We start from the raw sequence: 24,218 nt of genomic DNA, 5'->3' as shown, positions 1-24,218 counted from the left end.
GGTAGATTTCATTATTTTGAATCAATTTGACATCATACTTGTTGAATTTTGTACATATGGAAATTGTTTGGTACCCTAAAAATCATAATTTGGGGTTAGATACTATAATTGCTATAAAAATGTCTTTCTAATATAATAAAAAAAAAAAAAAAAACTTACCAATTTATATTGATGAAGTTATTTTGAATGGAAATAATTCCTAGATTTTGTCTATAAATAAACAGAACACAATATCTATTATATTTTTAATTAAGGTTATATTTTATTCTCTGATATCGCATCCATTGTTTCATTTGACATGACAGTTTGACCATAGAATAGCCGAACTGTGATCCGTTGTTCTATGCTTTGATATAGACAGCAAACAGGGATGTATTTAACACATTTTAAATAAAAAAAAAATTTTGATTTATTAAATTTAATAAGGTATGAGAAAATTAATATTTAAAAAAATAATAAGTAAATTATTTATTTTAAATATTATTTTTGGGGTATTGTGACGATTGGGGTTTATAAAAAATTAATTTGTAAGTTATATACTAGATAATTTTAGATATAACAAGTATTTGGTTATTTTAAGAAGTTAAATACTAGAGAATTTAATAAAAATATATTTATGTGAGGGCATTTTTAATAAATTAGCATATAATAATTGTAAAAAGTTGTATTTAGTAATTTTAATGTTGTAAATAGATTTAAGTGAGCCATGTGCTTAGGCAACCAAAAATACTCTCGGAGATTGACAGATATTTATACTCTGAAGTGACGTTTAAGAATATTTACGAATATAAAGTGGGTTATAATAACATATTGTTTGAAATGTGTATTTTATTAAATTAGAATGTTAAGTTACTAATTTAATTATATATTCTGATCTGAAAAGCCTAAATGTAAACAAAATTATTAATAGAAAAGAATGGAATTCTCTGGATCTCCGGAGATGGCCATGTTTGCGAAATGGTTTGTTCCAGAAAATTCATACAAGTATGAAATAGAACAAATTGGAACATGATCTCTTACGAGATGGTTCTAGAATGTCCAAAAGATATAAATACCCGTGATTTGGATTCAAGATGGCAGTTTTTGAAAGTTTTTAGTCAGAAAAGTTTTAGATAGTGCAGTCAGAAGAGTTTTAAGAAGTTTTTAGGTCAGTTTTGGAAGTTTTTAGTCAGAAGTCAAGCAGTTTATTATGAAAGTTAGTTGGAGTCAGTGAATCAAGTACAAATAGTCAAAATGTTTAATATAGTGAGTTAAATGAAGATTAAAAATTATGCATATAATTTAATGCACATTTATAATTATACACAAATAATTATTGAAGATAAAAAAAAGGTATATTGGAAGAAATTAAATTATATTATGGTTGGAGATTAGTATAAATCAACTTATAATAATTGGATATTGGTATATTGAAAAGAAGAATAAATATAAATGCTGTTTGCTGGTTTGGTTGGTGGTGTATAGATGCTGGTGAAGAAAAATATATCTTAAATTGGTAGAAGCTGATAATTGAAAAAAGTAATTTCACAAAAAACAAGGATAACTGAAGTACGAAGACATTCAGTGGTGATTAGAATCTATATACTTAGTGGAAAATAGTTCATTTAGGCATTCAGTGAAAGAAAGGTACAAAATTTTGTTAATATAATTTAGTTAGTGTCATAACAATTTCAATTTTGAAGATAGTTTGTTTAAATTTTAGATTGTCTATAGAATTTAATTAGTTTTATAAGAATATCAATTTAAAGATAGTTTATTTTAAATTTACATTGACTAGGTTAGATATATATGTGTGTTTCATAATAGTTATAATAAAGATAATTTAAAAAAGTACTTACAAGCTAATTCTTTGAGAACCGCGATAAAAACCCTATATATTATTAAAAATACTCATTGCTCATCATTCCAACAAAAAACACATCATAACAATATATATATATATATATATATATATATATATATATATATATATATATATATATATATATATATATCATGTTCTGAAAATATATTCTTTAATTTATCCTACCTGAAAATTTCCAGTAGCATAAAATCTCAAGGCAACTAAAAGACATAAAATGGGTGGAAACGGTAATCCACGTCGATTAATTTTCACCATTTCATCATTTATTACTGGCAACATTATTTCAATAACTGTTTTCGAAATCTATACCTTTTTCGAAATTCATTATCATTATAAAAGTGTAATGGATTTTGCATGTCCCTTATATATCTTCTGGGTACTTGTAATATATCGTTTTGTTCATTTATTTCTCGGTTAACTACATAATATTGATGTAAATCGTCCATCGCAAACGTATTTCAAATTGACGGGCGAATCGCCAGAACATATACCTTCTCTGGCGAAGCTTCGAAAATCTCTAAACAGGGCATGCGTCATTCGAGTGTGAGATGACTGTGAAAGCGACTGGCGCGTACCCAGCGACATGCCAGCGACTGTTCGAAGAAAGATGCTTTACGCTTGCGTCAACCAGGCCAGGTCGACTATGAAACATAGATATCGTGGTGAACAGGTGAACAGCCAGCGACGCGCTGGAGTCGGACTATGAATACGAACGTTAGAAACTCTAATTTCTGGATTTTCCTCAACTTCCAATAAAATAACATTATTTTTTGGGACCACTAAACCTCTTTCTCTTAAGCGTTGATGAAGAGCTGTAAATAGGCGTCCGCCTGTGATCGGTACTAGAAATTAGCAATTTATGAAATCGATTCTGTTCTGGATGATAAATAATCGTATCAGTTTTCATTTTTCTAAATACAAGCGTTCTGGAGATATTAAAAAAAAAAAACTAATTACAAGACAAAACTTAAGGAGAGAGGAAAAACGCATACGCCGAAAAAAGAAACGAGACTCGGAAAATGACATATTAGAATGGCTCGAAAGCCGGGTCACGGAGAAACAAGAAAGTTCTATCATCAAATAAATATTATTAGAAAATAATTCAAACCAAGAATCAACTATTGTAATGAAAAGGAAGGTAACTTACTTACCAACAAAGAGGATATCCTTTTACGATGGGTAGAGCACTTTCGAGAGTTGCTGGAAGGGGAACCTACTAACAATATAGAGCTCGAATACCGAAATGAGGAACTCGTGGAACCCCCCTCGGTAGATGAAGTGAAGATATCTATAGAAAACTAAGGAACCATAGGTCCCCAGGTAGCAATGGCATCCCAGCAGAGTTATTTAAGCACGGTGGACAGCAGCTCACCAAGGTGATGCGAGAAATTGTTTGTAGAATTTGGTCTGAGGAGCAAATGCCTGAAGAATGGAGCTTAGGCTTAATTTGCCCGTTACACAAAAAGGAAAACCAGCTGGAATGCAATAATTACCGCGGAATAACTCTCCTAAATACAGCATACAAGATATTGTCAAATATTTTGCACGAGAGATTAAAGCCTTATACTGAAATGTTTCTAGGAGAATATCAGGCAGGATTCAGGCGTGGACGTTCAACCATTAACCAGATCTTTACACTACGACAGATCCTCGAAAAAGCGCAAGAGTTTAACATAGATATGTATCATATTTTTGTCGATTTTAAAGCGGCATATGACAGTGTCTTAAGACCAAGTCTTTACAACGCTATGAATGAGTTAGGAATTCCAAAAGAACTCATATGTTTGATAAAAGTGACAATGGCGAAGATGCTATCAGCAGTAAAAATTCAAAACGACTCGTCAATCCCATTTCAAATACATAGGGGGTTAAGGCAGGGAGATGCGCTGGCGTGTCAGCTTTTTAATGTCGCCTTAAAAAAAGTTGTACGAGACGCTAATTTAGATAGCAGGGGAACACTATTTAATAGATCAGTCCAAATTCTAGCACATGCAGACGACGTGGACATTATAACAAGAACTAGGGCGAGAACTGCGGAAATCCTAACCGAGCTAGTAGCAGCAGCAGAACGAATGGGGTTACAGATAAATCAAAATAAAACCAAATTCATGACGACTAACACAAACACAAGAGCTGGAAATGTTGACACAAATTTAATCATCAATGACCAAAACTTCGAAGCAGTCAAAGAGTTCATATATCTAGGGACATCGGTTAACCCCAATAATAACACATCTGAGGAAATAAAAAGGCGAATAATAATTGCAAACAGGTGTTATCATGGTCTATCAAAGTACTTAGCTAACAAACGTCTGTCTCAAAAAACTCGTATAAGGCTGTATAGAACACTGATAGTCCCCGTTCTCACATATGGATCAGAGGCATGAATGCTTACGAAAACAGATGAATCCGCTCTATCCATTTTTGAAAGAAAGGTGCTACGCAAGATATTCGGAGCGGTCTGTGAGAACGGAATATGGAGGCGTAGATATAACTTTGAACTGCAGAATATCTACAAGCATACGTCTGGTGGTAAAGATATTATCACTATAATTAAGCGAAACAGCCTGCAGTGGGCAGGACATGTAGCCCGGGCCCCTGAATCGAACATGATAAAAAAGATTCTAACAGCGCAACCGGTGGGAATGAGAAGACGGGGTAGACCAAAGCTGAGGTGGATGGATGGGGTAACACAAGATGCGGAGAAGATCGGAGTCGGCAACTGAAAAATGCAAGCAAGGGACAGAACAGAATGGCGTAGAAAGCTTGAGAAGGTCGAGGCCCTCTAAGGGCTGGAGCACCAAGATGATGATGATGATGAATTACAAGGCGCCCCTTTCAAAAGATCTAGCTCCTCCAGGAAGAACTTACGGACTAAGTGAATTGGGTTAAATTGTTTTAAAATTATCCTAGGAATCTCCGGTCTTCGTTTGTCAGGAGAGTTTCTGGACACCCTGTATGTTGTGGGTTGTGATTTGTACGTTCCAGCCGATTTTACCGGGATTCGTACTCTACATTGAACTTTTTTAAGGGTTAAACAACTAGACGAGCGGCAAACCCTCAAAAAGATGACTATGACCTCGTTAATCATCAAGAAAATCTGGTAAATGTTCGTAAGACTTTGCTTAAGAGCGTAGGCGCAAAATTTCGGGCCAATGCTCTTTAAATGCATTCATTTTTTTCGAATCCTGAGAAAACTAAGTATTTTTGTAAAATGTAAACGCAGAATGAAAGATTACATTATTACTGAGGGCCGAAAGCAATGAAAGCTTCTATAATGTTTATTTTATTAAGTTACAGAGGTGAGAAAGAAGAGAAAATTTAGTCTGATTTTTAATTTCAAATATCTCATTCAAAAAAGTTTTTATTAATTCTAAGAGACTTTCGGAGCACGGTAATCTCTATAATCTATCATTCTGCGTTTAAATTTTTCAAAAATATTTAGTTTTCTCAGAATTCGAAAGAAATGAATGCATTTAAAGAGCATTGGTCCGAATTTTTGCGCCTACGCTCTTAATAACTTTTTTTGATGGAGTTGAGGAACATGTAAATAAACAGGAAAAAAGCAAAAATTTTGATTTTATAACTTTAATAAAATTATTTAACTCGTGTATGATAAACAGCAACTGTTAAGAACAAATTTCACACTTATAGAGCTGTTTCTCTAGTATGTCTTTTCAAATGTGACTTCAAACTACTCGCTTGAGTAAACAGCTTCAAACAAATTTCGCACTTGTAGGGTTTTTCTCTAGTGTGTCTTCTCAAATGTAATTTCAAATTCTTTGCGCCAGTGAACTGTTTCAAACAAATATCACACTTGCAAGGCTTTTCTCCAGTGTGTATTTTCAAATGTTCTTTCAAATGAATTGCTTGAGTAAATTGCTTAAAACAAATATCACACTTGTAAGGCTTTTCTCCAGTATGTATTCTCAAATGTAAGTTCAAACTATTCGCTTGAGTAAACTGCTTGAAACAAATTTCGCACTTGTAAGGCTTTTCTCCAGTGTGTATTCTCAAATGTGATTTCAAATAACTCGCTGTAGTAAATTGCTTAAAACAAGTATCGCACTTGTAAGGCTTTTCTCCCTTTTCTCCAGTGTGTGTTCTAAAATGTAATTTCAAATGACTCGCTGTATTAAACTGCTTGAAACAAATTTCGCACTTGTAAGGCTTTTCTCCAGTGTGTATTCTCAAATGTAATTTCAAATTACTCGCTGTAGTAAACTGCTTCAAACAAATTTCGCACTTGTAGGGTTTTTCTCCAGTGTGTATTCTCAAATGTTCTTTCAAATGAATTGCTTGAGTAAATTGCTTAAAACAAATACCACACTTGTAAAGCTTTTCTTCAGTGTGTATTCTCAAATGTAATTTCAAATTACTCGCTGTAGTAAACTGCTTCAAACAAATTTCGCACTTGTAGGGTTTTTCTCCAGTGTGTATTCTCAAATGTTCTTTCAAATGAATTGCTTGAGTAAATTGCTTAAAACAAACACCACACCTGTAAGGTTTTTCTCCAGTATGAATCATCAAATGTGATTTCAAAACACGTGCTACTGTAAACTGCTTCAAACAAATTTCGCACTTGTAGGGTTTTTCTCTAGTGTGTCTTCTCAAATGTAATTTCAAATTCTTTGCGCCAGTGAACTGATTCAAACAAATATCACACTTGCAAGGCTTTTCTCCAGTGTGTATTTTCAAATGTTCTTTCAAATGAATTGCTTGAGTAAATTGCTTAAAACAAATATCACACTTGTAAGGCTTTTCTCCAGTATGTATTCTCAAATGTAAGTTCAAACTATTCGCTTGAGTAAACTGCTTGAAACAAATTTCGCACTTGTAAGGCTTTTCTCCAGTGTGTATTCTCAAATGTGATTTCAAATGAATTGCTTGAGTAAATTGCTTAAAACAAGTATCGCACTTGTAAGGCTTTTCTCCAGTGTGTATTCTCAAATGTGATTTCAAATTAATTGCTTGAGTAAACTGCTTTAAACAAATTTCACATTTGTGAGGTTTTTGTCCTGTGTGAGTTTTCATATGTAATTTCAAAGTACATGCTGCAGTAAACTGTTTAAAGCAAATATCACACTTGTAAGGCTTTTCTCCTATGTGCGTCACCAAATATGGTTTTAAATGCTGTGCTTGAGTAAATTGCTTAAAACAAATACCACACTTGTAAGGCTTTTCTCCAGTGTGTGTTCTCGAATGTATTGTCATATTAAATTGCTGAGAAAATTGTTTTAAACAAATTGAACATGTGTAAGGCCCCGTCCCAGTTTGAAGTTTTATATTTTTATTTAATGTTTTTTCTTCAGCGTATCTACCCAAATCTTCTTTAAGAGATGAATGTTTAAGTGTTTTCATAATTTTCATTTTGTTCCCATTCTGCAAACAACCTAAAATATATATCAACTGTACACATTTTACTATAAAGAAAAATTTATACAGAAACTAATACAGATCAATAATAAAAAGTAACAAAAGTATAAAAGAGGAGTGTAATATAGACTATATGCTTAAAAAAATGGAAGATGAATGCACCCAGGGGGGCCTTATAATTAATATACAAAATACCGAGTGCTTAGTTGCAGGCGAAAAACCAGAAAGCTGAAATTGAATTCTTCAAATACTTGGCAAATAACATCAAAAGAATTAATATAGATAATAATAGAATAATTTATTTAGAAACACTGGAAATTAGGATGCGAGAAACGGCGTCAGCTGTAAAAAACTTGCCTATTATATATTCTATTTAATAATAATTGTGTTAAATTAGAAAATTATTTAATTTAAATTATTGTTGTAAATGCTCATTGCTATTGAAAAAAAAGAAGAAGACATTGAATACAAGCTACGAAAGCTTAAAGAAAAGTATAAACTTTGGGGTTTGAATATAAACATATAAAAACAGTAACTGAGAATAGTGGAAGAACAAGAAGAACCAGACCTGCTATTAAGACATGTAAAAAAATGTGAAGAATGTAAATATTTAGGCAGCATAATAATAACTCAAGGAACATCAGAAAGAGACACAGAATATAGAGTACAGCAAGGACCGAAATGTACAAGAATTCTCAATTCACTTCTTTGGTCAAACTTCATCGCAATGAAAACAATTTTATCAATATATAGGGCAGTAGTAGAACCAATACTAACTTATGAATCCGAATGTTGGCAAATATCAGTTAATAACAAAAAAAAAGTAGATATTATAGAAATATATTTTATCAGAAGAGCTTCCAGAATAGAAAATGTACTTGATAAATAAATTAGAAAATGCACAAACAGGATTCATTCAACATCAAAAAGGATACAAATATGGCAATTAATATGGTCTATGAAGAGGATGGGAGATAAAGAGAGGAGGGAGTAGATGGCCAAAAAATCTATTAACTATGAACCTAATTAAAAAAAGTGATAAAGATTTTTAAATGTATATGACTAAAATGATTGATGGTGCAACATAAATATGGATTAAATTTTAGATGTCGAATCAACAGTATCAATAACTTTCTTTTCATGTGAATGTTTATTAGATGATCTTAGCTATTCATTATTCTAGTTTGGGAAAAAGTACTATCATTTTTACTCAGAAACTTATTATTGGTATGTAATTTAGGTATCCCTATGTATCTTTAATATTCGCCTGTGTTCCTATGAATCATCCTATATAATGTGTACAAGAATACTAGCTTTTCAAATATGAAAAGGACTCTTTCCTTGGAAAGTAGCAAAAATGTATTCTAATTGTTTATAAAGAAAAAGTAAAAGTCTTGCATGTCGATGCTGATGCAAAGAAGATAGTTATTTGGTATAAACATTTTAACTACATATTTTGATTCTTTAAAATTGTTACTACTAAAATTGTAGTGTTGCTAGGTTGACGATAACTTACACCTACATTACTTTTATCTCATTTATATCAGCTATTCACAAAAAAGATAAACTGACTAACATGTATCATACTGTGTGAATTTTATTAGAAAAATACACTAAATATCATGTGTACATTCACTATGCATTTTGGGAAAGAATACAGTTATATTCAATCATAAACTCTATGGAAAATCGTTAAATATGTATTCTAATAATTACCAAAAATATATGAAAAGCCCAGCATTATCAACATAATTAACAGAATGTTTATTATTTGACTTCCTGGCTCACCTGGTAGATTTTTCTCTGGTTCATCCTTTAAGTCTTCCAGATCTACTGATGTGGATAGATGATTATCTATATATTTTTCGTCATCTTCTGCAAACTCTTCCTCCTTTTTAACTTTAACTTCCATTGCTAATAAATAAATTTAATTAAAACTGAGAAGATGGGGATGCTCAAAAATTGAGTATCACATTGTTTATTATTTTCATTCTTTTTTGTCTTACCTGGATCATCTTCCTCTGGTTCATTTTTTAAATATTGGAGATCTACTGCTGTCGATAGATGACCTATATGTGGTTGGTTATATTCTGTCAACCTTTTCTTAATTTCAATTTTATCTTCCATGACTAATAAACAAATTTAATGAAAATAACATCAACAAATATTGCGTCTATGACATCTTCATGAATACTATTTCTACATCTACACTACAGTACTTAGTTACAGTATATCGCTAAAGAATTCTGTATAAAGCAATAGCAATATGGGCTTGGGTATATATTGTATTAAGATATGGTATGGACAATGTTTAGTTTAGGCAAAGAATATAGACGCTATAAACGTCTATATTCTTTGGTTTGTTTAAAGTAAAGCACTCAACATAACCTAACCAAATATATTTTCCTCGAGGTACCGCGTAACAGTGTTGCCATATTTTTTTGTAAAATATGTATATGTTACTTTATTATGTTACTTAATTTGTGTTATGAGAAGCTACAAATTTTGAATAAGTATAAAACTTGCCATATTTTTTTGTAAAATGTATATGAAGTTTTAAAATATAAGTTACTTTTACGAAATTATAATTTGTGTTATGAGAAGCTACAAATTTTGAATAAGTATAAAACAGCATTCATAAATATTTTCTGTTACTTTAAATTGTTTAAATGTAGTTAAATATTGTTAATTATTTGGCAGCACTTTCCACGTCTTGTCTATTAGGACCTTCTTATTATTAGGTGCGAATGGTCAACCGTTTCTTTTATATACCGTAATTTAATTATTACTATTAGTTTTTTATATCACTTTAATTAATTTTATTGTATATGCATTTATTTATCATATACCTAGGGTTGTAATGGAAAATCAATATAATCCTAAAATAACAAAAAAAAACCTTATTCTATACGATAATATGTATATATTTTTTCTATACTATTTTGGTTTTCTTGTGATGTCGATGTTATATTATAAATTAAAATGCCAAAGTAGTTAAAAAAATTAAACAATAAAATCTTTATTTATAAAAATGTTACAAGAAATGTTGTGCAACGATTAGTTTAATGCAATGAACATAACACAAGATATTTTTGCTATCTGAATCACAGCTCAAGGAACAATGTGTCTATTTTGTTAATTCTAATTCTAACCAGTGTTGCTGTAATTATACAAAATGTGTTTCCTTATGAAAAATAAAAATTTTGATTTTTAATTATAGAACATTCTATTCTTACCTTACTTTTAACAGAAAATTACTGCTTTTTTACCAGGGATAGGTTTGGTTACGTTTATTGGTTTACATTTTTAATAAACAAATGCAAAGAAAAAATATGACATTTTTCAAATAATCAAATTTGTGAGCTCCCTAGTTTGATATTTTACATATACTTGATAGAGTGAAAAACGAAGATATCCGGAGAGAAATGGAAATTGATCTAAACGTAATACACACAATCGAAGTCTAAATAATAAACTGGTATAGACACCTACATAAAATGCCAGAAAATAGATGGCCAAAAAGGTAGTAAAATGGACTCCGCCACTACAAAAAACGAGGTAGAACAAGACGGTCAAGGTCCAATCCTGGACATAGGACTCCCCTTGTGTTTTCCATGTTCGCTTGTATTGAGCTATTTGATGTTAGCTTCTCCGTCTTTTTTTAATGCCCATCTTTTTTGTGGTCTTTCTATGCCTCGTTTAAGTGCTCTTGGTTGGCATTTGTATTAGTCTCTTTGTCCATTTCTCTTCGCTCCCTCTTGTCATATGTCTTGACAAATTCTGCAGTTTATCTTTGTGGCAGTGTTAATTTCAGTTGTAAGATCGCTTTAAACTATACAAATTCGTTAATTGTTTATGTTACATCGTTACAGCGTGTTCTATTATTCCAACAATATTGATATCAGTATAGGCAGGATTTGTTTTATATTGAACCGGTAGATGTGATTTGTAACTAAATGTAAATAAACATGAAAAAAGCAAAAATTTTTATTTTAAAACTTTATTGAAATTTTATATATAACTCGTATGTGATAAATAGCAATTGTTTAAAACAAATTTTACATTTAGAGAACTGTTTCTCTAGTGTGTCTTTTTAAATGTGATTTCAAACTACTTGCATGAGTAAACTGCTTCAAACAAATTTCGCACTTGTAGGGTTTTTCTTCAGTGTGTGTTCTAAAATGTAATTTCAAATTACCCGCTGTAGTAAACTGCTTTAAACAAATTTCGCACTTGTAGGGTTTTTCTTCAGTGTGTGTTCTAAAATGTAATTTCAAATTACCCGCTGTAGTAAACTGCTTTAAACAAATTTCGCACTTGTAGGGTTTTTCTCCAGTGTGTATTCTCAAATGTGATTTCAAATTAATTGCTTGAGTAAATTGTTTAAAACAAATATCACACTTGTAAGGTTTTTCTTTAGTGTGTGTTCTCAAATGTGATTTCAAATTACTCGCTGCAGTAAACTGCTTCAAACAAATTTCGCACTTGTAGAGTTTTTCTTCAGTGTGTGTTCTAAAATGTAATTTCAAATTACCCGCTGTAGTAAACTGCTTTAAACAAATTTCGCACTTGTAGGGTTTTTCTTCAGTGTGTGTTCTAAAATGTAATTTCAAATTACCCGCTGTAGTAAACTGCTTTAAACAAATTTCGCACTTGTAGGGTTTTTCTCCAGTGTGTATTCTCAAATGTGATTTCAAATTAATTGCTTGAGTAAATTGTTTAAAACAAATATCACACTTGTAAGGCTTTTCTTTAGTGTGTGTTCTAAAATGTAATTTCAAATTACCCGCTGTAGTAAACTGCTTTAAACAAATTTCGCACTTGTAGGGTTTTTCTTCAGTGTGTGTTCTAAAATGTAATTTCAAATTACCCGCTGTAGTAAACTGCTTTAAACAAATTTCGCACTTGTAGGGTTTTTCTTCAGTGTGTGTTCTAAAATGTAATTTCAAATTACCCGCTGTAGTAAACTGCTTTAAACAAATTTCGCACTTGTAGGGTTTTTCTCCAGTGTGTATTCTTAAATGTGATTTCAAATTATTTGCGGCAACGAACTGTTTCACACAAAGATCACACTTGTAAGGCTTTTCTCCAGTGTGTGTCCACAAATGTGATTTCAAATGATATACTCGAGTAAATTGCATAAAACAAATATCACACTTGTAAGGTTTTTCGCCAGTGTGAGTTCTCAAATGTGTTTGGAAATTGTTTGCGACAACGAACTGTTTCAAGCAAATATCACACTTGAAAGGTCCAGTGTGAGTGATCAAATGTGATTTCAAATTACATGCTACAGTAAACTGTTTAAAGCAAAGATCACACTTGTAAAGCTTTTCTCCTGTGTGAGTCATCAAATGTGATTTCAAATGCTGTGCTTGAGTAAATTGCCTAAAACAAATATCACACTTGTAAGGTTTTTCTCCAGTGTGTGTTTTCGAATGTATTGTCAAATTATATCGCTGAGAAAATTGTTTTAAACAAATTGCACACGTGTAAGGTCCTTTCCCAGTTTGAACTTTTCTATTTTTATTAAATGTTTTTTCTTCAGCGTATCTACCCAAATCTTCTTCTTTAAGAGATGCATGTTTAAGTGTTTTCATAATTTTTATTTTGTTCCCATTCTGCAAACAACCTAAAATATAAACCAACTGTACACATTCTACAATAAAAAAAAATTATACAGAAACTATAGAACAAGAATAAAAAGTAACAAATGTATAGAAGAGGAGAGTAATATAGACTATATGTTTAAAAACATGGAAGATGAATACACCCAGCGGGGCCTTATAATTAATATACAAAATACCGAGTGCTTAGTTGCAGGCGAAAAACCAAAAAAGCTGAAACTGAATCCTTTAAATACTTGGCAGTCCAAATAACATCAAAAGCACGGAGTAACGAAGAAATACATTCCATGATTAGCTAAGCAAGATACGCCACTAGATAGCTACATGGATTATGGTGGAGTAATACAATAATAAAACAAAATAAAAAAGAATTTATACAGAATAATTTATTTAGAAACATTGGAAATTAGGATTCGAGAAAGGGCGCCAGGTGTATAAAACTTGCCTATTATTTATTATATTTAATTATAATAATTATGTCACCTTTAAAAATTATTTAATGGTCTTAAATTACATTCTTGAAGTGGGTAAGTTCTGTCCACGAGAAAATCTCAGACGTACTCAAAAGACGCAGTTAATAAAAATCTTTACATAAAACAAATATTTAAGAATGTTCTTCTCTTGTTCTTTAGAAGTCGGTTCTGATCTACTTTTGCACATAAGCCCCCCTTGTATTTTCCATGTTCGCCTGTCTTGAGCTATTCAATGTTAGTTTATCCCTGCCTTTGCTTTAATGTCGTCGATCCATCTTTTTTGTGATCGTACAATGACTCGTTTGTATTGTGTCTTTTCAAATATGATTTCAAACGATGTGCTTGACTAAATTGTTTAAAACAAAAATCACACTTATAAGGCTTTTCTCCAGTGTGTGTCCTCAAATGTGATTTCAAATGATGTACTTGAGTAAATTGCTTCAAACAAATATCACACTTGTAAGACATGTCTCCAGTGTGTCTTCTCAAATGTGATTTCAAATTATTTGCGGCTACGAACCGTTTCAAACAAATATCACACTTGTAAAATTTTTTTCCAGTGTGTGTTCTCAAATGTGAGTTCAAATGAGTTGATGTAGTAAACTGCTTAAAACAACTTTTGCACTTGTAAGGTTTTTCTCCATTGTGAGTCATCAAATGTGATCTCAAAGTGAATGCTGCTGTAAACTGTTTCAAACAAATTTTTAGGTTTTTCTTCAGCATGTATTCTCGAATGTGTTTTCAGATTAAATTGCTGAGAAAATTGTTTTAAACAAATTACTAAGGTATTTTCCGAGTTTCCACTCTCATATTTTTATTAAATGTTTTTTTTTTTCAGCATATCTACCCAAATCTTTTTCTTTAAGAGATGAATGCTCAAGTGCTTTCAAAATTTTTATTTTGTTCTTATTCTATAAACGACCAAAATATAATCCAGCTGTAGACATTTTACTATACAGAAAAATTTATGCAGAAACTATAGAATAGGAATAAAAAGTAACAAAAGTATAAAAAAAAATAAATGAACTAAATCATGGTTCTGTTTTATACTATATAAAATATAAAAGAATATATTTTATTATTTAAATATTTTACATTTGAAATGAATGTTTAATATTAATGGAATATACAGAACATTTTTTAATTATAATTAGGTTAACTTTGAATATGGCTTAAATTTACATTAGACCTGAATTATGTATTGACTTTGTACAACATTCTTGAAGTGGGTAAGTTCAAACAATTTCCCAGGATCAGTACTCTTGGAGAAATATAATTAGGGAAACACCCCACACAGGAATGTGTATTGAAATATTTATAAATAGCTATGAAAATACATTTAGACCTAAAGGGCATATTAAAACAACATATTGTAAGCATAGAAGTTCATATGAAGTAACAAAGTATGGATTTAATCAGACGATAAGTTACAATTGAGCATTTGGAAGGAACTACTGTGATCGAGTATTTACAAAACTAGTTTTTGGTAGTACAAGTAATAATTGTATATGCTCTGATTCTGAATTGTAATGCATGTACAAGCTCTAAATCATGATACAATACATGTCAAGTTCAAGTAGAAAACTTATGACGTTTTTTTCAATTAAATAAAATTTTTCCAGAGCATGAATTTTTCAATGATTTTATAGTCTGACATTTTAAGTATTACGACGCAATCTGTATATTTAAGGCAATATAATTTCGAATTGTAAGCGAAGTACAATGAAATATACAAATAGAAACACAACAAAATAAATACAAAATTCAAGAGTATTTTTTGTTTTTTAGCTATTACTGACAGGGCATGAATGAACAGTAATATATAACTACAACTTTTGTTAAGAACATCTGCTCACAGATCACAATAAATAAATGATGAACAACAATAGATGAAGGAAATGAGAACATAGACAGACAAAACATCAGCACACTTAGTCTGCTGATGTTTTAGTAACAAAAATTGCAATGGTAGTTAAGTAGTAAAATTATGCTCTAGTAAAAATAAGAAAAGAACACAGCATACTGTGGATTGGAAGACCTTCCAGAGATTGACATAGAAGGGAAGATCTGGAAGTCCCATTAGAATGAAACTTTTAAGTAATAGAATAATTTAAAAAAAGTGAAAACAAATCCTCATCAACCAAGCAACACCACATAACTCATTTTTTTGACAACTAGGCTTTTTATTTCATTTGATGCGAGATCTCAAGCCGTTGACTTTAGATTTGAAAAAATCTTAAATATATTTCGCTGTAATCACAACAAAGCAACACCACATATAACATTTATGTTCTAACCATAACACCACATGTCTCATTCAGTTCCCATACCAAAATCATTGAGAGCTGGTTTGCTGGGTTCGTCATCAACAAAATAAGTTGTTTTGTAATTGCTCTCTTGTAAAGTTAAATGAATTACTTGGTGTTGCTTGGTTGACGATAATAATAGAAATTTATACCTACATTACTTTTATCTCATTTATATCAGCTATTCACAAAAATGATAAACTGACTAACACCTATCATATTGTGCGAATTTTATTAGAAAAATACACCAAATATCATGTGTATATTTACTATGTATTTTTGGAAACAATACAGTTATATTCAATCATAAATTCTATGGAAAATGGTTAAATATGTATTCTAATCATTACCAAAAATATATAAAAAGTCCAGAATTATCAACATAATTAGCAGAATGTTTATTATTTATTTGACTTCCTGGCTCACCTGGTTGATTTTTCTCTGGTTCATCCTTTAAGTCTTCCAGATCTACTGATGTGGATAGATGATTCTCTATATATTTTTCGTCATCTTCTGCAAACTCTTCCTCCTTTTTAACTTTAACTTCCATTGCTAATAAATAAATTTAATTAAAACTGAAAAGATGGGGATGCTCAAAAATTAAGTAAATGAGTATCAATTAGACAATGTTTAGTTTAGGCTTATAGGGTTTATTGGGGTTTAATTTAGGTTTAGAGCACTCAACATAACATAACCAAATATACTTTCCTCATTCCTCAAGGCACCGCGTAACAGTGTTGCCATATTTTTTTTGTAAAATGTTTAAAAATATGTTACTTTTACGAAATTATAATTTGTGTTATGAGAAGCTACAAATTTTGAATAAGTATAAAACTTGCTATATTTTTTTGTAAAATTTATATGAAGTTTTAAAATATAAGTTACTTTTACGAAATTATAATTTGTGTTATGAGAAGCTACAAATTTTGAATAAGTATAAAACTTGCCATATTTTTTTGTAAAATTTATATGAAGTTTTAAAATATAAGTTACTTTTACGAAATTATAATTTGTGTTATGAGAAGCTACAAATTTTGAATAAGTATAAAACAGCATTCATAAATATTTTCTGTTACTTTAAATTGTTTAAATGTAGTTAAATATTGTTAATTATTTGGCAGCACTTTCCACGTCTTGTCTATTAGGACCTTCTTATTATTAGGTGCGAATGGTCAACCGTTTCTTTTATATACCGTAATTTAATTATTACTATTAGTTTTTTATATCACTTTAATTAATTTTATTGTATATGCATTTATTTATTATCTATAAATTTTTATATAATTTCAATGCATTTCTATATTATGTGAGAGTATGAAAAAAACTAAAGATATGGCAACTTTGACACCATTTAAGCTTACATCACAGGGCAGGACGACTGGTTGAAGGGGAAGAATTACGTCACGAGAGTACAGTTTCGGGCTTAATATTCATTGGTTAGGCGGAAGAGGCAACCGTAGTAAGTCTACGAACCGTGACCTAACAGCGCCAATCCCATGTCAACGAGTAAAACGACGATTGGAGCATCGTCTAGTGTTAGGGTGCGTAACTGTATATACATGGCGGTAAATTCAATTCACGTAAAATTACCTAGGGTTGTAATGGAAAATCAATATAATCCTAAAATAACAAAAAAACCTTATTCGATACGATATGTATATATTTTTTCTATACTATTTTGGTTTTCTTGTGATGTCGATGTTATATTATTTTCCATTAAATTAAAATGCCGAAGTAGTTAAAAAAATTAAACAATAAAATCTTTATTTATAAAAATGTTACAAGAAATGTTGTGCAATGATTAGTTTAATGCAATGAACATAACACAAGATATTTTTGCTATCTGAATCACAGCTCAAGGAACAATGTGTCTATCTTGTTAATTCTAATTCTAACCAGTGTTGCTGTAATTATACAAAATGTGTTTCCTTATGAAAAATAAAAATTTTGATTTTTAATTATAGAACATTTTATTCTTACCTTACTTTTAACAGAAAATTACTGCTTTTTTTACCAGGGATAGGTTTGGTTACGTTTATTGGTTTACATTTTTAATAAACAAATGCAAAGAAAAAATATGACATTTTTCAAATAATCAAATTTGTGAGCTCGCTAGTTTGATATTTTACATATACTTGATAGAGTGAAAAACGAAGATATCCGGAGAAAAATAGAAAATGATCTAAACGTAATACACACAATTGAACTCTAAATTAATAAACTGGTATAGACACCTACATAAAATGCCAGAAAATAGATGGCCAAAAAGATAGTAAAATGGACTCCGCCACTACAAAAAACGAGGTAGAACAAGACGGTCAAAGTCCAATCCTGGACATAGGACTCCCCTTGTGTTTTCCATGTTCGCTTGTATTGAGCTATTTGATGTTAGCTTCTCCGTCTTTTTTTAATGCCCATCTTTTTTGTGGTCTTTCTATGCCTCGTTTATGTGCTCTTGGTTGGCATTTGTATTAGTCTCTTTGTCCATTTCTCTTCGCTCCCTCTTGTCATATGCCTTGACAAATTCTGCAGTTTATCTTTGTGGCAGTGTTAATTTCAGTTGTAAGATCGCTTTAAACTATACAAATTCGTTAATTGTTTATGTTACATCGTTACAGCGTGTTCTATTATTCCAACAATATTGATATCAGTATAGGCAGGATTTGTTTTATATTGAACCGGTAGGTGTGATTTGTAACTAAATGTAAATAAACATGAAAAAAGCAAAAATTTTTATTTTATAACTTTATTGAAATTTTATATATAACTCGTATGTGATAAATAGCAATTGTTTAAAACAAATTTTACATTTATAGAACTGTTTCTCTAGTGTGTCTTTTTAAATGTGATTTCAAACTACTTGCATGAGTAAACTGCATCAAACAAATTTCGCACTTGTAGGGTTTTTCTCCAGTGTGTATTCTTAAATGTGATTTCAAATTACTTGCTTGAGTAAATTGTTTAAAACAAATATCACACTTGTAAAGCTTTTCTTCAGCGTGTGTTCTAAAATGTAATTTCAAATTACTCGCAGCAGTAAACTGCTTCAAACAAATTTCGCACTTGTAGGGTTTTTCTCCAGTGTGTATTCTCAAATGTGATTTCAAACTACTTGCATGAGTAAACTGCTTCAAACAAATTTCGCACTTGTAGGGTTTTTCTCCAGTGTGTATTCTCAAATGTGATTTCAAATTAATTGCTTGAGTAAATTGTTTAAAACAAATATCACACTTGTAAAGCTTTTCTTCAGTGTGTGTTTTAAAATGTAATTTCAAACTACTTGCATGAGTAAACTGCTTCAAACAAATTTCGCACTTGTAAAGCTTTTCTTCAGTGTGTGTTCTAAAATGTAATTTCAAATTACCCGCTGTAGTAAACTGCCTTAAACAAATTTCGCACTTGTAGGGTTTTTCTCCAGTGTGTATTCTCAAATGTGATTTCAAATTAATTGCTTGAGTAAATTGTTTAAAACAAATATCACACTTGTAAGGCTTTTCTTTAGTGTGTGTTCTCAAATGTGATTTCAAATTACTCGCTGCAATAAACTGCTTCAAACAAATTTCGCACTTGTAGGGTTTTTCTCCAGTGTGTATTCTTAAATGTGATTTCAAATTACTTGCGACAACGAACTGTTTCAAACAAATATCACACTTGAAAGGTTTTTTTCCAGTGTGAGTGATCAAATGTGATTTCAAATTAGATGCTACAGTAAACTGTTTAAAGCAAAGATCACACTTGTAAGGCTTTTCTCCTGTGTGAGTCATCAAATGTGATTTCAAATGCTGTGCTTGAGTAAATTGCCTAAAACAAATATCACACTTGTAAGGTTTTTCTCCAGTGTGTGTTTTCGAATGTATTGTCAAATTATATCGCTGAGAAAATTGTTTTAAACAAATTGCACACGTGTAAGGTCCTTTCCCAGTTTGAACTTTTCTATTTTTATTAAATGTTTTTTCTTCAGCGTATCTACCCAAATCTTCTTCTTTAAGAGATGCATGTTTAAGTGTTTTCATAATTTTTATTTTGTTCCCATTCTGCAAACAACCTAAAATATAAACCAACTGTACACATTCTACAATAAAAAAAAATTATACAGAAACTATAGAACAAGAATAAAAAGTAACAAATGTATAGAAGAGGAGAGTAATATAGACTATATGTTTAAAAACATGGAAGATGAATACACCCAGCGGGGCCTTATAATTAATATACAAAATACCGAGTGCTTAGTTGCAGGCGAAAAACCAAAAAAGCTGAAACTGAATCCTTTAAATACTTGGCAGTCCAAATAACATCAAAAGCACGGAGTAACGAAGAAATACATTCCATGATTAGCTAAGCAAGATACGCCACTAGATAGCTACATGGATTATGGTGGAGTAATACAATAATAAAACAAAATAAAAAAGAATTTATATAGAATAATTTATTTAGAAACATTGGAAATTAGGATTCGAGAAAGGGCGCCAGGTGTATAAAACTTGCCTATTATTTATTATATTTAATTATAATAATTATGTCACCTTTAAAAATTATTTAATGGTCTTAAATTACATTCTTGAAGTGGGTAAGTTCTGTCCACGAGAAAATCTCAGACGTACTCAAAAGACGCAGTTAATAAAAATCTTTACATAAAACAAATATTTAAGAATGTTCTTCTCTTGTTCTTTAGAAGTCGGTTCTGATCTACTTTTGCACATAAGCCCCCCTTGTATTTTCCATGTTCGCCTGTCTTGAGCTATTCAATGTTAGTTTATCCCTGCCTTTGCTTTAATGTCGTCGATCCATCTTTTTTGTGATCGTACAATGACTCGTTTGTATTGTGTCTTTTCAAATATGATTTCAAACGATGTGCTTGACTAAATTGTTTAAAACAAAAATCACACTTATAAGGCTTTTCTCCAGTGTGTGTCCTCAAATGTGATTTGAAATGATGTACTTGAGTAAATTGCTTCAAACAAATATCACACTTGTAAGACATGTCTCCAGTGTGTCTTCTCAAATGTGATTTCAAATTATTTGCGGCTACGAACCGTTTCAAACAAATATCACACTTGTAAAATTTTTTTCCAGTGTGTGTTCTCAAATGTGAGTTCAAATGAGTTGATGTAGTAAACTGCTTAAAACAACTTTTGCACTTGTAAGGTTTTTCTCCATTGTGAGTCATCAAATGTGATCTCAAAGTGAATGCTGCTGTAAACTGTTTCAAACAAATTTTTAGGTTTTTCTTCAGCATGTATTCTCGAATGTGTTTTCAGATTAAATTGCTGAGAAAATTGTTTTAAACAAATTACTAAGGTATTTTCCGAGTTTCCACTCTCATATTTTTATTAAATGTTTTTTTTTTTTCAGCATATCTACCCAAATCTTTTTCTTTAAGAGATGAATGTTCAAGTGCTTTCAAAATTTTTATTTTGTTCTTATTCTATAAACAACCAAAATATAATCCAGCTGTAGACATTTTACTATACAGAAAAATTTATGCAGAAACTATAGAATAGGAATAAAAAGTAACAAAAGTATAAAAAAAAATAAATGAACTAAATCATGGTTCTGTTTTATACTATATAAAATATAAAAGAATATATTTTGTTATTTAAATATTTTACATTTGAAATGAATGTTTAATATTAATGGAATATACAGAACATTTTTTAATTATAATTAGGTTAACTTTGAATATGGCTTAAATTTACATTAGACCTGAATTATGTATTGACTTTGTACAACATTCTTGAAGTGGGTAAGTTCAAACAATTTCCCAGGATCAATACTCTTGGAGAAATATAATTAGGGAAACACCCCACACAGGAATGTGTATTGAAATATTTATAAATAGCTATGAAAATACATTTAGACCTAAAGGGCATATTAAAACAACATATTGTAAGCATATAAGTTCATATGAAGTAACAAAGTATGGATTTAATCAGACGATAAGTTACAATTGAGCATTTGGAAGGAACTGCTGTGATCGAGTATTTACAAAACTAGTTTTTGGTAGTACAAGTAATAATTGTGTATGCTCTGATTCTGAATTGTAATGCATGTACAAGCTCTAAATCATGATACAATACATGTCAAGTTCAAGTAGAAAACTTATGGACGTTTTTTTCAATTAAATAAAATTTTTCCAGAGCATGAATTTTTCAATGATTTTATAGTCTGACATTTTAAGTATTACGACGCAATCTGTATATTTAAGGCAATATAATTTCGAATTGTAAGAGAAGTACAATGAAATATACAAATAGAAACACAACAAAATAAATACAAAATTCAAGAGTGAATGAACAGTAATATATAACTACAACTTTTGTAAAGAACATCTGCTCACAGATCACAATAAATAAATGATGAACAACAATAGATGAAGGAAATGAGAACAGAGACAGACAAAACATCAGCACACTTAGTCTGCTGATGTTTTAGTAACAAAAATTGCAATGGTAGTTAAGTAGTAAAATTATGCTCTATTAAAAATAAGAAAAGAACACAGCATACTGTGGATTGGAAGACCTTCCAGAGATTGACATAGAAGAGAAGATCTGGAAGTCCCATTAGAATGGAACTTTTAAGTAATAGAATAATTAAAAAAAAGGTGAAAACAAATCCTCATCAACCAAGCAACACCACATAACTCATTTTTTTTTGACAAATGGGCTTTTTATTTCATTTGATGCGAGATCTCAAGCCGTTGACTTTAGATTTGAAAAAATCTTAAATATATTTCGCTGTAATCACAACAAAGCAACACCACATATAATTCGTTCGTCATCAAAAAAAGAAATTGGGAGGATTTTCACATTTGGTCCCATTGAAGATAGCTATAATTGAGCTGTCAATTAAAGTTCATAGAACGAAATGTTGGTTGTTGACAGTGTTGCCATGTTTTTTTAATAAATCGGGAAATAGCATGTGATTTATAATTAATAAAAATCCAATAGAACGTTAACAAACTAACAGTAAAAAAGAAATTCTTTCAAAAAATAATAAGAATAGTATTCATGTACTTTCCCCAGATATCTGGTGACCATCTGTAACAATCTGGCAACCAGCGGTTTGAGGATTGCCAAATCTATTAGCTTATTATCAAAGGCAAATGCCAAAAAAATGTTGTAATAATAACTGCAATTTATATGAGAAGAAACGAGTATTTATTCGTTCGTGTTGTATATAAAAAAATAAAAAAATTGCATAATTCATATAATATAATAAAAATGTATTTTTGAAAGCTTCTGTATTTGTAATTGAAGCCTACAACATATACATTATAAAGACATGACAACACAGTCAAACGTCAAAAATTTGTTTTGTGAATTTAATTCACAGCTCCTTTGTAGCTATCTTCAATGGGACCAAATGTGAAAATCGTCCGAAGTTGTTTTGTAATTGCTCTTTTGTAAAGTTAAATGAGTTACTTGGTGTTGCTTGGTTGACGATAATAATAGAAACTTACAGCTACATTACTTTTATCTCATTTATATCAGCTATTCACAAAAATGATAAACTGACTAACACCTATCATATTGTGCGAATTTTATTAGAAAATTGCACCAAATATCATGTGTATATTTACTATGTATTTTTGGAAACAATACAGTTATATTCAATCACAAACTCTATGGAAAATGGTTAAATATGTATTCTAATCATTACCAAAAATATATGAAAAGCCCAGCATTATCAACATAATTAGCAGAATGTTTATTATTTATTTGACTTCCTGGCTCACCTGGTTGATTTTTCTCTGGTTCATCCTTTAAGTCTTCCAGATCTACTGATGTGGATAGATGATTCTCTATATATTTTTCATCATCTTCTGCAAACTCTTCCTCCTTTTTAACTTTAACTTCCATTGCTAATAAATAAATTTAATTAAAACTGAAAAGATGGGGATGCTCAAAAATTAAGTAAATGAGTATCAATTAGACAATGTTTAGAGCACTCAACATAACATAACCAAATATACTTTCCTCAAGGCACCGCGTAACAGTGTTGCCATATTTTTTTTGTAAAATGTTTAAAAATATGTTACTTTTACGAAATTATAATTTGTGTTATGAGAAGCTACAAATTTTGAATAAGTATAAAACTTGCCATATTTTTTTGTAAAATGTATATGAAGTTTTAAAATATAAGTTACTTTTACGAAATTATAATTTGTGTTATGAGAAGCTACAAATTTTGAATAAGTATAAAACAGCATTCATAAATATTTTCTGTTACTTTAAATGTAGTTAAATATTGTTAATTATTTGGCAGCACTTTCCACGTCTTGTCTATTAGGACCTTCTTATTATTAGGTGCGAATGGTCAACCGTTTCTTTTATATACGGTAATTTAATTATTTCTATTAGTTTTTTATATCACTTTAATTAATTTTATTGTATATGCATTTATTTATTATCTATAAATTTTTATATAATTTCAATGCTTTTCTATATTATGTGAGAGTATGAAAAAAACTAAAGATATGGCAACTTTGACACCATTTAAGCTTACATTACAGGGCAGGACGATTGGTTGAAGGGGAAGAATTACGTCATGAGAGTACAGTTTCGGGCTTAATATT

The 24,218-nt window shown here is 30.4% G+C and overlaps 1 protein-coding gene across 4 annotated transcripts; it reads right to left on the bottom strand.

Annotated features, from left to right (window-relative positions):
• Window positions 1-5,442: 5,442 nt before the first annotated feature.
• On the bottom strand, window positions 5,443-23,652 carry LOC140444170 (uncharacterized). 4 transcript variants are annotated; one of them, XM_072535873.1, is made up of 5 exons: window positions 23,379-23,644; window positions 16,070-16,195; window positions 9,247-9,369; window positions 8,957-9,154; window positions 5,443-7,257 (listed from the first exon to the last, which is right to left on the bottom strand). In XM_072535873.1, the coding sequence occupies exons 1-5, from the start codon at window positions 23,500-23,502 to the stop codon at window positions 5,513-5,515; spliced, it is 2,316 nt and encodes a 771-aa protein (XP_072391974.1). In that variant the 5' UTR covers window positions 23,503-23,644; the 3' UTR covers window positions 5,443-5,512. The 4 variants fall into 4 exon arrangements, with proteins under 4 accessions (XP_072391974.1, XP_072391975.1, XP_072391976.1 ...); XM_072535874.1 differs by having other exon boundaries at window positions 9,029-9,154; window positions 23,379-23,643; XM_072535875.1 differs by lacking the exon at window positions 9,247-9,369.
• Between the last annotated feature and the right edge of the window lie 566 nt (window positions 23,653-24,218).

This window comes from Diabrotica undecimpunctata, chromosome 6 (assembly GCF_040954645.1).
Source record: "Diabrotica undecimpunctata isolate CICGRU chromosome 6, icDiaUnde3, whole genome shotgun sequence".
NCBI classification, from domain to species: Eukaryota; Metazoa; Arthropoda; class Insecta; order Coleoptera; family Chrysomelidae; genus Diabrotica; species Diabrotica undecimpunctata.
Note: the sequence above shows the minus strand (reverse complement) of the source record. Positions and strands in the feature narration are given on the sequence as shown.

Excerpts from the sequence above, each read along its gene's own strand:
- LOC140444170 (XM_072535873.1), bottom strand. The coding sequence starts at position 23,502 with ATGGAAGTTAAAGTTAAAAAGGAGGAAGAGTTTGCAGAAGATGATGAA. Across the intron at positions 16,196-23,378 it reads ACCAGAGAAAAATCAACCAG|CAATGGAAGTTAAAGTTAAA; the intron begins GTGAGCCAGGAA and ends TTTATTTATTAG. Across the intron at positions 7,258-8,956 it reads GGGCTTTTCATATATTTTTG|GTTGTTTGCAGAATGGGAAC; the intron begins GTAATTATTAGA and ends TATATATTTTAG.